This window comes from Sipha flava, unplaced genomic scaffold, assembly GCF_003268045.1.
Source record: "Sipha flava isolate LNK unplaced genomic scaffold, YSA_version1 277_pilon_pilon, whole genome shotgun sequence".
Lineage (NCBI taxonomy): Eukaryota > Metazoa > Arthropoda > Insecta > Hemiptera > Aphididae > Sipha > Sipha flava.
In genome coordinates this window covers 300,754-314,906 of record NW_020272943.1, presented here as the reverse complement: position 1 = coordinate 314,906, position 14,153 = coordinate 300,754, and the positions used below count along the sequence as shown (strand labels likewise).

Below are 14,153 nucleotides of genomic sequence, written 5' to 3'. Positions count from 1 at the left end.
GTACACACGAAGGGCTTCAGTACGTTAACGAGAGCTATAAATGCGAGAGTGCGATAGCGATGAGCGTGTTGCTCAGTCGGATGTGCACACGTAACTGCAATAGATTTTTGTATTATTTTCTGAGTTATAAAATTTACGAATACTTTTGCGGACTTAAATTATTATCATTTTTTGTTACCACACTGTAATCGTTTACAAAAATTAGGAAATTATAAAAGTAATACACCCACAAATTGATTCTCATTTTATTTTATCAGATTATAGACAACACATTAGTATAAATATATATAATAAACATTTATAAAATCTAAAATATTTTATTTTTGAGAGTAAAAAAATTAGAAGTACAAGTAAGATTTTTCGATGTAAATCATCAAATAATTATGAGGTCACTAAATGAACGGGAAACCATTGTTCCGATAGTGTACATAGCTGACAGACGTGAACTGAATAATATATTGGAAAGACGCTACACGGTCAATGATGATCAAAATGCCAAACAAATTTTAGTTTATTAAAAATCAATTGTTTGTTTATAAACAATTAAATACTATTAAAAACGTATTTAATATGTTTATTTTGTATTTTGTATAGAAAAATTTTAAATTAGTAGTATAAAATTGAAAATAATTAAAATTTAAAATTATTTAAAATCATTATAATTTGAAATCATTTAAAATGTTTATAATTTAAAGTAAGTTATTAATCTATTGATAAAAATGAAACATAATTGTTGTTTTCATATGGACTTTAAGACACAATTAATGTTCTAAAAACTACGAAAGATATACTTTTATATCGGTTCACGGGTTATTGGCCTCATGTACTGTTGATTCATTGGTAGTTATAACATTGTTCCTTTCACAATTACTATTCAATAATCGTAATAATTTTTAATACTATGCGTGTTGGAATTATTACACAGATGGTTTCAGATGGTTAATGATAAAAATTATTTAATATATTCAATTTAAATAAAATATGTTGATAATTTTATTAAATTGAAAAATGATGTACACGTCAAGAATATTATACAATAATAAAAAAGTGAACAATAAAATTACGGTATTCTAATTTCAAAAAATTTAAATTTTACGTCCATGTCATTAGTTCAAATTTTAAAACGCACACCTGAAGTCATGTTGATAATATTTATGAAAAAAGTTGTTGCAGTTGAACAGTTGTGATAGTACCCCATTGCTGCCTTAATTATGTACACGTAATTGCTTTAATGAGGTGTAAGTATACATGAGCAAATAATTACTCAGTAACTCATCGCTACTGTAACTTTAATCGTAATCTAGTCATTTCGCTTCATTAATTCGACCAATTTTGAAAACTCGTGTAGGAATAATTATTTTATATAATGAAACATTGGTTCATGCAGTAATATGGTTTGTTTGGTGATTGCACAAAAATTATAATACTATTTAAAAAAGATTTGTATACAATTATAACTCGTACATAACTCGAATAATGGGAATAATATTTATTCAGGACAAAAAAGAATTCCATGTTGGTATGATAATTTTCCGTTAGCTAACTAATCTCTCTATACCATAGAAAAATGTTAGATTTTCACTGTCCAGCCATAAATCACATTTAGTTTGACATTTGTGTTATATGTCTTCGGGCTATCGAAGCAGAAAATATGTTACACAATAATTTATCCATACGTATTTTTGTCAAAGATAATTTTAATAAATAACTCTCTAAAATGTATACATAAACCAAGTAAAACAGAGATCTGGTTGTTTAATGTGTTATGGTAATTTTCTATCAAAAAATTACGTTTTAAAAATCGTTTCAAGGGATGGTAAACGATTTCAATTTTGTGCTCATTTGATAAATATTCAAATTGTACTTATTGAAGAAGAATATATTGATGATCACGATTTGCCATAAAAATGATACTCAAAAAAACCCTTGATAATATTTTCATGTATGGTAAATAGTTTATGCAAGATTTAATTTGTTTAAAATATATATATATAAATAAAATCATCAGTTACTACTATAGAGATAAGTCTTAAAAAAATTTCAAATTTTCGTGGCGTCTAAGTAATTTATGTTATTTCTTGCTGAGATATTAATAAGGAAAATAATGCACTCTTGTAAAATTTCGATTGTATATTGCATTTTATATTATACACCTCAGAAGTTATAAAAAATGCATTCATTATTTTTCCTAAGAGCTTGGTTATGTTTTTCACGTTAAATAATATAATTGCAAATTTTTCTTTGTCTACACAGGTTCCTAGAACAACATTTCAGAAGTGAAAGAAGGAGGGATGGTAATTTTTAATCTTGTTATTTTTTAGGAGTCTATAAAAATACGCATTTTCTTTGTAGGTTTTTTTTTTTTAATACATACACCTTTAATAACAATACAAATAAATTTAATTGGTAATTATTGTTTTTTATACTAAGAAAACGGTCAACAAATTAACTAATTTAAATTTTGATTTATTTTAACATTTATACGACTTTTTACAGTCTATGAAGTCAGATCTTTACTAATCAACACGATGTGAAAAATATAAACATTTAATGAATTGAAATATTCACCCAGAGTGAATAAATAATGAATAAAAAGTGTAGAACCTCAAAATCGTAAACGAGAATATCTTTACTGCTGGGATAACCTATTATATGTCGGTACTCCCATGATATTAACTGTCTTTTATATTAAATATATCCAATCATAAATAATAATAAGTTATATTTACCTATTCATTCAAACATTTTGCGAATAAAATAGAAATAAAAAAAAATAATTGAAAAATACAAGAAATATTATTTTATAGTGGTTTTAATATGTTTAATATATAAACTGGGTAAAACTATGTTCTAAAATAATAAGCAGAAGAAAGTTTACTATAGTAATTATAATTTTAAAATATTGTAAACGATTAGTTTTAAAAAAAATATAATGTACAGATTGGTAAGATGTTCTTTGTTTTATTATTAAATTAATCGCTTAGTTGAATCGTAAGACACTTATAAAATTATATTGGAACTATAAGTGGAATATAATTAAATTCAAGTAGTTGAATTTGGATTCTTCAGTTTCATTAAAGTTAACATTACCACTGAAGCTTATTCATAAAAAAAAAAAAAAAAAAAAATGAGATTTTTCATTGAACTCAATAAAAACTTAATTTTATAATCACATTTATAACCCAAAACCAACAAATAGCCAAAACGTTATATATATATATATATATATATATAAATGTGTGTGTGTTACCGGCAGTATGGATAATCAGGTATTTTGCAAAATGCCTAGGCATTATGCAAATTGCCGACTCAATTTAAGATGATGTAAATAAAACATAGATTTTTAATATTACTTTACATATAACCCAAATATTTTATAAAATACCTAGGCATTATGCAAAATACCAATTTATTTTTAGGCAAAGTGCAAAAAATTTTATTTTATGTTTTACTACATAAAGATTCTTATAATTATTATACATTATTACTCATATTACAAACAAAATTTAATTTTTATTTATTATTATATTATTACTATTATATAAATACTTAAACTACTATTTACTTATTATAACATGTTGTAGAAAAGTGAAATTTTGAAGTGCACAAAATGTTATTTTTAAGACAAATACACTTTTTATTTTGACGCTTGGACTTACAAACACATTTTAAAAATCCTTAGCCAATTCTTATGGATTGAATCGCATACTGTTCATCAGATAAAAAAAACTAGTATTAGTGGCCAATTTTTTTAAAAAAAATTTGTAGTTTGTTTTAAAAATTTGACTTTCTATAAATCGTATACATAATTGCAACACCAAAACGAGACACGGAAATGACGAAAAATTACTATATTGTAATAAAATTATTAGTACTTCAATATTGTATCTCAGAGTTATTATTATAGTAGTAAAAGAATATTAATATTTATTGCGTTAAATCGTAAACACATATTTATGATAAACGATAAGTAAAGTCGTTGGTAATAGGCGATGCCCAATTTTGATTGTTTTCTTCATAATGCCTATTCCACGATTGGCATTATATATAATACTTAGGCAAAGCTCGTATTATGTTTATTGCCGAGTGATTTTTGCCATTTTATATAATGTCTATTACCGGATCATCCATATTGAAAAATTTAAAAAAAAAGTCTGTAATCATGATCAAACAGCACATGCTGTTTTTTATATATATATATATATATATATATATACTAATTGGGCATACGATCCAGTCAATTTCAGTGTCAGATATTCATATAGAACATATTATAAATGTCATTCGTAGTTTCACAAGAACACTATAGTATGGAAGATAAATATAAACAATATATTACTATTTATAAACTATCAATAGTTCGAAATCTAGAGATTAAGCTGAACATTCAAATTTAAGAGATGTACGATACAAATGTATTATTTAATTTAATATAATTTTTTATTCATACATACATTTTATTAAAACTCGTATGCAGAAACTTTTTAGGTATCAGTAATATCATTTTTTTCACTTGATTCAACTGCTCAAATAACTATTTTTTATGTAACGGAGAGCGACTAATTACAGAGCACAGACATTGTTTCACACTTTAATTTTTTTGATTTATCGTGAGGACCGAAGTGTAATGTTTTCTTCGTATCAAAGGATTTTTTTTTTTCAGAAAATCAATCGTATAATTCGATCTATCGAGGTTTTAAAACTATCGAAATTCTACTGTTTCCAGTATGGTCAGCACACAAAATTTTATATAATTTTGAAATATACTATAGCAAATGCATTCGACTGCGCGAATATTTGCGTTTTTCTATTATTTTAGATGAATTAAAAAAATATTATTTTATTTGAAACTGCGTAAACTGTATTTTTAAAATTTTTAGTGGAATAAAAATAATGATGTACAATTAATTGAGTACAGTAAGTTACTGTCATCTCATAATAAATACCGAATCAGTATAACTGTCACGTTCTGTATTTGAAAATGCCTTTACGTTTAAACGATAATTTATTTGACCAAGATATTTTTTATCCCTTAGTAGTTTACAAAAAAAAAAAAAAAAAAAACATCTCGTAGAACGATTAACCCTTCAGTGCCCATTGTAGCAGAAATGCAACATGTTTCAAATTAAATTATATTATATGAAATATAATATTTTTTAATTAGGTAGTGCTCTCTATTTGTTTAAGAAATAACTACCTATCAGCTGTTATAAACACAATAGTGATTTAGTTGATAACCATTGCTTAGTTTCCCGCCAAAAAATGTTTTCTTATCATATCATCAAAACAACCGTTGCGAGCTTTTTTTTTAAGTTTTTTTGTGTCTTAAATACTAATTTATTCGTCAAACAAAAATTCTACGTATTCAGGTAAGTCTTATAGATTCTATTTAAGTAAAGAACCATACATTTTATTCATTTTTTTATGAATTACAATACATTTTAATCATGTTGCATATTTGCTACAGTGGGCAAGAAGGTAACGATATGAATCGTAATAAACTCAACGACGAAGAACTATTACAGATCCTTTTTAACACAAATTGGTCAGACAGTGAAGATGGTTTAGATAATTCTGACCACGAACAAGACCTTAACAATGTACAAATACCTGAACATGTTGATTATCCTACTAATGTAAATGATGAAGGTAAATTAATTATTATTTTAACAACTAGAACAAAACAAAAATTTAAAAAAAATATATAATTCATACAAATTTTATAATTTTTTAGTGAGTTTTGACTTATTGGATTTGCCTGTGGAAATGCAGTTTGACACTGGTGAAACATTAATTCTACCTTCAGATTCGAAATCAAATTTGACTTATCAAAACCAAAACACAACACCTAGACGCAGTATAAGACAGGCATTTTCCTCACCAACAGAAAGTACTAGCAATACTACCAATCAATCCCATTCAAGACCAAAAGAAAAAAATATTGAATTGACAAATTTAAAATGGAAAAAAGGTAATTTGATCACACCCTCTGCATGTTTAAAATTTAATGAACCTACGCTTCATAATGATTTGCTTTCGCTTGAAACACCGCTTGACTTCTTTGCTTACTTTTTCAACAATGAGCTTTTGATTAAAATAAAAGAAGAAACTGAATTGTATTCAGTTCAATTAAATCCCAATAAACCAGTCACACTAAGTATTGATGAAATAAAAAGGTATTTGGGCATTTGCATTTATGCTTCTGTGCTGCATGTGCCAAAAATCAGGGACTATTGGTCGGTTGATTTAGGCTTTCCTTTGATATATAATACTATGAGTCGTAATAGATTTGAGCTTATAAAAAGTGTATTACATTTCAATAATAATGCAACAATGTTATTGCCAAATAACCCGAACCACGATCGTCTTCATAAATTGAGACCTATAATTGATCATTTAAATAATCGCTTTTCGTCTATTCCTTGTAAAGAAACTTTATCATTAGACGAACAGTTATGTGCTACTAAAGCTAAAAGTTATATGAAGCAGTATCTACCAGATAAACCACACAAATGGGGATTTAAACTATTTATTTTGACAGATACACAGGGATATGCTTATCGTTTCGAAATTTACTCGGGCCAAGAAAACAATCCAATATTTAGAAAAACAACTGAACCAGATTTTGGAGCGTCATCAAATGTGGTGATACGATTAACAAGAAATGTACCAGTCAACAGCAACCATAAAATATATTTCGACAACTATTACACTGCTATACCGATGATGGAATACTTGTACAACAAAAATATATATAGTTTAGGTACAGTGAGACTTAATCGACTTCCTAACTGTCCTTTACCAGATAAAAATCAAGAAAAAAAAATGAAAAGAGGAGATTCAATTGAATATATTACATCTTATAAGTCCGCACCAATATCTGCAGTGACATGGAAAGATAACAAGGCAGTCAAGTTAGTATCAACATACTGTGGAGAAATTCCAAAATCCGAAATGACCAGATTTGACCGTATAAAAAAATCAAATATTATTATTGATTGCCCGATGCTTATAAAAGAGTATAATAAGCACATGGGGGGAGTTGATCTCTTAGATAGCCATATTGGCCGATATAAGATTCGTTTTCGTTCTCACAAATGGTATATGCGTTTATTTTACCATTTAATTGATCTTACGGTTGTAAACTCGTGGACGCTCTTTAAAAGAGTTAAAGAAATAAAAAAAGAAAATTCAAACATAGAATTGGCTGATTGGAGAAAACAATTAGCATTTACATTAATCCAATCGGGACAAATCAGGACAAGTGGACGTGGACGACCATCAAGTTCTTTAGAAGTAAAAATTGCTAGTACAAGACCACAGTCATTCCGCCCCATTAAAGAAGTGCGTACTGATAAGTTTGACCACTGGCCTCAGATTACGGACAAACGGGAAAGATGTAAAATGCCTTCATGCAAAGGTTTTACTTACTTAAAATGTACAAAATGTACTGTGTTTTTATGTTTAAACCGTAACAAAAATTGTTTTACTAATTATCATATGTGAATATTAAAATGTTGACTTATTATGACCCACTGTTGCATATATGCTACATAGTTCAAGTTTAAGTTTAATAAAAAAGTTTCATGTTTTGATTTTTTTACTTATTTTTCCCAATTTCCTCGTGTTTTAATGATTAAAAAAAAATTTAGAAATTTAAAATTAAAAAAATTGGGCATTGAAGGGTTAATTATTTTTACATTTGACCGAAATAAAAAATAAAAATATAACAGCAGAGTTATATGAAAAATGAGATAAGCCACCAAATGACTTTAATGAGATTGTATGTTTTTTGATGCGTTTAGTAAATTTGGAACTGCACAACGTAACAATGTAACATATAAATTCTACGCAAATAGCGGAGTAAGCTAATTATTTGTGAATTACATAAAAAGTTATAAATATATTAATAAACAAGAACAATGAATTATTATTGAACCATATAGTTATAATAAAATTATAAAAAATCTAATTAATATTAAAAATGGGTAAATTGTTAAATTAATAATAAATAAATAAATAATTAGTCTGTACACAGAAATAAATAAAAATAAATAAATGCTTAGCCTGGCATATAATAACATTTGTAAAATAAGAATGGTTTCGAGTTAAAAATTCATCATCGCGTATATACAAAGTTAATATAATTATGATTTTATTTTTTTAAATTTTTTTTATTTATTTATTTATTATTATTTTTTTTTTTTTAAATCACAATTTTATTAAATTTGGATATATATAATAATGATGAAGTTTTAATTTAAAATCGGTCATGGTTATCAAATAAAATAATACTCTAGGCTAAGCATGTATGTATGAATTTATTTTTACCATATATTTACACTATTTGTTTATTTATTTAAATATTATACAATTATGTTGATATATATATATATGGGGTGACTACTAGTCACACCCCGCGGGGTAAACATTTTTTTCTGAATTGAAACTCGAGTAAATCATGATCTAGCATTTTTTTTTTTTAATTTAACGTTATATATTCTAAGCTTAATTTTCTTTCCATAACTATACAGACTGATGACTATTTATTGTGTCAGTAGTATGGAAAGATTTATATTTAATTAAATTAATATTTTACAAGTATTTTAAGTATAGCAAAATTCACAAAACGACGACTAAGGTGTGTTTTGGTAACTACGTTATATTGTTAATATATAGTTATGTCAATATACTATGATGTTATAAACTTATATTATTGTTGACTGTCTTATTATCGAATGTGAAACAATAATATTCTATAAGTATTATAGTAATGGCAAAAATTATTTGGGTGGCATCACATATGTATCAAGAGAAAAAAAGTAACTCGGGCCGCAATTGATTAAGATTATGAATTTTTTCATAGGTATCTTTAGCAACTAGTATGTAGCCTTCAAATATGTGGGTAGTGTGAAATCATAAAATGATCATAATTTAATTCATTACAAAAATTAATTATTTGATTATCTGCACTTTATAATTTTTACCAAAAAGTAGAAACGTGGAAAAGATTATAATTGAATCTTGTCCAGTGATCAGAAAATAAATCCAAATAAATATAAATATATATTATATATATATAATATATATTATATATATTAGATATATATTATATGTATTAGATATATATAATATATATTATTAGACAGATATTAGACAGATAATATAGTTTGAAACGGTACTCATACACCAAGGCCAACAAAATATTGTGCATAAAGTAGAATGGTTTTATTAGTTTTTTGTTGATGTTTAAGCGTTTCAGATTGTTGGTATTTGACTTCTATTGATTTATTTTATGAAGGAACAAAACTAAGTAGGGAAGTATTCTCTACTGTAATTAATTGTCGAAATAAAATAATTAACAAATTCATAATAGACTGGTTAATCGTTTTGTTTTTTTTTTTTTCTGTTTCTGATTTTCGCCAATTCAGACGTAGTACAAATTTTATGTTTGACATGATTTTGTGAGATGATGTAAACGATGAAATTTGAAAAAAGGTAACATAACGAACAACTTGATTTTCGATAAATTGTTGTAAATCGTTATCAATATGCAGGGTAATTGTAGACCAGAAAAGTTTATAATCGAGAAACACTACAGAGACGTAATTATAGTGTAAGCGTATTAGACAAAATGTTTTACCGGTCTCTGTTCCAGGTTGCGGACCGTGCAGTATAGAAATGTGCTCTCGCCTAATCTAGCCGTTACATTAGAAATAGCTGGACCCTCGAACACCGGAGGCGAGACGGGCTGTTGAGATTTTGTGGAGTTTCTCCGTCTCCCGTGCGGAGGCGTCTTGGTTTTCGGTGCCGTAGGTGTAGTTGGTTGCACCAGCTCGGGATCTAACACGGTCTCTGTAACATACGAAATCCATAACGCATTATATACTATATCAATAAACGAATTCGTTTCTATATGAATTGTTACGTGACTGTTCGCTATTCGTAAGAACAGCAGCGAATGTCCGCCGATTCAGTTAGACATAGGCCACGGAATCCTCAGGACATGATAGGGGCTAGAGGATCAAAATATTGGGCCAACAACTACAGGGCCATAGTTTACATAACCGAAGAACAGCGGGTATTAATAGACCGACTACATGGATGATGACTGACAGACAGAATAAAGTACATTTTTTATTAAAGCTTTAGCATTACAAATACTTTTTAGGGTATCTCAAGACCCTTATTTTTTTTGCCTTTTTCCACTATCCTAATAAAGAAAATGTTCATTTTTTATCATCGCATGACCATTTACAGTTAATTTATCGTCCTTAACCTTTATTATAATTAGGGATTTTAATAAAGAATAAAAACAACTTTAAATTAAAAAAAAAAAAACTGCCTTTAACACGTTGTTTACATCGTATTTACCTAAACTTGTTAGAAGCATGATATTTAGTGTGGGACGAATATTCAACTATTGCAAAAATCAAAATGTTAGATAAGACGCGATTTCACGCTTCAAAAGATGCGCTCCGTCCAACCCAAGAATGGTGACCCTGACGTCACGTGTACTGCTATAAAACTAAATACTACTAAATAACTAAATACTTCAACCGGGGTGCAATGAGAAAATCACAACCATATTTTATACTATCCTGTATTATATATATACTATAACCGCATGTCAAAAACAATAATAAACTAGGAAATTGTTGCCATGAATTAACGGTTTCTTGGCAAATATCAGAAATGAATAACAAAACGCTTAAAAATATAAACACCGGTAATATAGTGATAAATTAATTTACTTAATAAGTAATGATAAAAATAATAATTTTATATTGATCACCGTGTTTTACTATTTACTTTGTGCTTTAGATTTGGTATATTATTTTTGATTACCGAAAAATATTGTAATTATAATAAAATTATAATTAATAAATCTGACTAAATCTTAATCTAAATAGAATGATAATCGTGATTATAAAAATCGTAAGTCATACAATAGAGTAGTAATGATAATATTATATTTGTTATATATATTATTAAAACCATATGGTATCATCAACTTAATATAAAGAGACAAAGTTAAAAAGACAATTGATTACAACTTTAAAATAATTTAAAAGAAAAAAAATATAATTTAAAATTTAATCATATATTAAATTTTGCAAAATGTTCTTTGTATGCTGTGCATTTTTCAGTCATTTTAACATTCGGAAATATGTATAAGCAAAATAAATTAAATACTATTTGATTCTAAAAAAGTCATTTGTTTGATTTATTTATTGCAAAATTTATGTATAGTGTATATTATATAAAACCGATCCAATTTAGCATAAAATACAACTTTTCGTCAATAGTTCATTATTCTGTATTCAAAAACTCAAATATATTTCGAGTCCTATTTGATTGTTAACTTTTATTTCATTAAACATAATATTTATGGTTATGTTAAGTATGTTATGTATGCGGTAATCAATTTTAAATTATAGTTTTATTTTACTTATTAAAACATAATAATCATATTATAGATAATCTAAAGTTTTAATTAAATTTAAAGTACAAAAATACAAAAATACTACAACAAAATCATAATATGTATATTTAACTCAAGCGGTCAAATTAAAATTTTATCAGAGCCCATGTAGTTTGTGCTCAACCACGAATATCAACAAAAAGTTATCTCTTATGCAGTTGTTTTCAATATTGTACGAAAAATAAATAACAAACTTTACATATTGCAATCAAAGTTTATGGGTAATTTTGTAAAAAGTATAATAAGGTATGTATTCTTTTTTTATATTTAAAAAAATGTTCAAAGTCCGATATTTAAAAAATGTAAACGCATTGAAATGTAATAACATATCCTAATATTTAGATAATTTGATCGATATCAATTTTGGTTTTTCGTATGTGATTAAAATTTTTTAAATGTGAAAGATCATTTAGGACGTTTTATTTTATTTTAATTTCCTACTCATCAAAACATCACACGATGAGACGTTCAAATTCAATAAAAATTTCAGTTCAACATATATGCATTATCAAAATTATTAATCTAAAATACAAAAAATACTTTCAATGTGCTCAACATAATCACCTCGTAGTAATATAATACAAATATGTACAGATCCACATATTAGTACTGAGTACCAACAATTTCGTTAAACAAATGTAATACGAACATATATTCATTTTTAATATTTAGTCCATTTCCATAGATGTTTTTCACAAAAACAAGAATCCCACGAGGATTACTTACGCACCGTACATACTACCTAATACACGAGTGCCGATGCACCACAACACAGTGATACCGATCATCCATCATGGTGCTATACGAGAAAAATGTGTCAACTCAGTCCAATATAAGTTTATTTAAATAAATTAGTGGTATATACCTATATATTATTTATATATATATATATATATATTTTTTTTTTTTGAAACGAAAACTAATAACCAACGTTACGATGATTATCTAATTTCTATATTTGTAACTATAATCTTAGATAAATAAAAATATAGCCATTTCAAATTTGAAGTAATTCTTGATGAAATATATTAAAATTATTATTGTATACATTTTTTAAATAAAAAACACGGAAAATCTCATTTTTTTTATCGACAAAATTATAAATGTTCATGAGACGAAATTTGACGTTATTTCCAAGATTAGTTTTAGACTTGTAACACAAAAAAAATACAAGACCTTTATTCTTCAAAGTACCTTATAAATCTAATGTTTGGTTCTAAAACTATGTTACACAAAAATGTTGATGTAAATTTATAGTGTGTCTACACTAAAATATTAATGGAAAAAAAAGAAATTATACACTGTGTCTGTATCACATATATAGTCAATGAAATGTTATCCTCGCCATAGATACGTTGGTACATGAATTAATCTTACACACAGTAAAAAGGAGTAAAATGAATCATTTCTCCGACGATGTCAAACAAATCAATTGACGACGATGGTTGTGATATCCAGCGTGACATTACAGACAAAACGTTAATAAAATCTCCTCCATGGACATTCTTTCTAATAATAAAGGTCCTATAGGTATTATTTAATATTAGTTCCTGTATAATATTTTGTCACACTAGTTTACGTATAACGTATGTTTGTATTCAATCCTATAAATATTAATCATTTTAATTCGAAAATTATTATAATCGATAATTATCTATTATCGTATCTATATTACAATTATTACTTCTTAACAGTATTGTAAAGATGGTAAATTATAAAGCGTATTACCATTGACTCTTTTTATACTTATAAAAGTCCAAATGTTATATTTACATTATTTTATTTTTATAAATAGATAATATAGATCAGCTGTTCCCCAAATTCCCTAACTCCAATTTAACTCTAATTTTTTTTTAATTATTCATAGAAAAATCAATATTGCATAAAATTGTTTAAAGTTTGTTCATTATTATTGTTTGTTACAATTACCACTTTCATCATTCAAAAACGTACATCTTGCGGAATCCTTGAGATTATCCCACAGAACCAGAGGCGAAGTGACTCGCTGGATAATCAGGATAATAGATAATAAAAGTCTGGTATGTTAAAATTAATTAATATTTTGTTATTTTTAGTTGACTGTAGAAATAAATAAACCGAATGTATTGTGTGAACCACGAATTAAAATATTACGACCAATACGAAATAACTCGTTTCCTACGTCATTACCATTGATTATAAAATACTATATATTATTATATTATATTATTTTCGTATGTCATCTTATTGTATAATAACGTTAAGCCACTAACCACACAATCTACAAATAGTTATTCAGATAGGTATATTGTCATCATAATATTGTGGGGTTGACTTAATACCTAAACAAAACAACATATACGACTATGATTGTGAATAACTGTACAGGTTTGCATTATTATTAAACTATAATACCACAGATTATGAATATATAGTGTGCGTGATAATATGGAATAAATCCAAACAAAAATTCACTTACATTTCTAAAGGTTTTTGTAAATGGATACTTTGTTGTTTGTATTACGGAGTACGAACATAGTACTGGTGATTAATATTTATCCGTCCAATATTTAATGTTTTTTTTTTTTTTTTGATTTAATTTTATTTCCAACAGAACATTTTTATTAAGTTAATCTACAATTTTCAATTTCTAATTTTTTTTTTATTTCTCATACTATTTTCAACAAGC

General features: G+C 26.3%; 2 protein-coding genes across 2 annotated transcripts in view; one reads left to right on the top strand and one right to left on the bottom strand.

Moving 5' to 3' along the window:
- Positions 1-14,153, bottom strand: part of LOC112685449 — a 328,545-nt gene that overhangs the window by 108,438 nt on the left and 205,954 nt on the right. The window contains exon 4 of the mRNA XM_025557345.1: positions 9,644-9,855. Coding sequence (XP_025413130.1) covers positions 9,644-9,855 — 212 coding nt within the window. The remainder of the gene's footprint in view (positions 1-9,643; positions 9,856-14,153) is intronic.
- LOC112685448 (piggyBac transposable element-derived protein 2-like) lies at positions 5,092-7,635 on the top strand. The gene is made up of 3 exons (XM_025557344.1): positions 5,092-5,369; positions 5,468-5,649; positions 5,735-7,635. Exons 1-3 carry the CDS (start codon positions 5,263-5,265, stop codon positions 7,504-7,506), a joined length of 2,061 nt encoding a protein of 686 aa, XP_025413129.1. The 5' UTR covers positions 5,092-5,262; the 3' UTR covers positions 7,507-7,635.

Coding starts and splice junctions, on each gene's coding strand:
- LOC112685448 (XM_025557344.1), top strand. CDS start 5,263: ATGTTTTCTTATCATATCATCAAAACAACCGTTGCGAGCTTTTTTTTT. Junction 5,370..5,467: donor CAAAAATTCTACGTATTCAG/GTAAGTCTTATA, acceptor TATTTGCTACAG/TGGGCAAGAAGGTAACGATA. Junction 5,650..5,734: donor TACTAATGTAAATGATGAAG/GTAAATTAATTA, acceptor ATAATTTTTTAG/TGAGTTTTGACTTATTGGAT.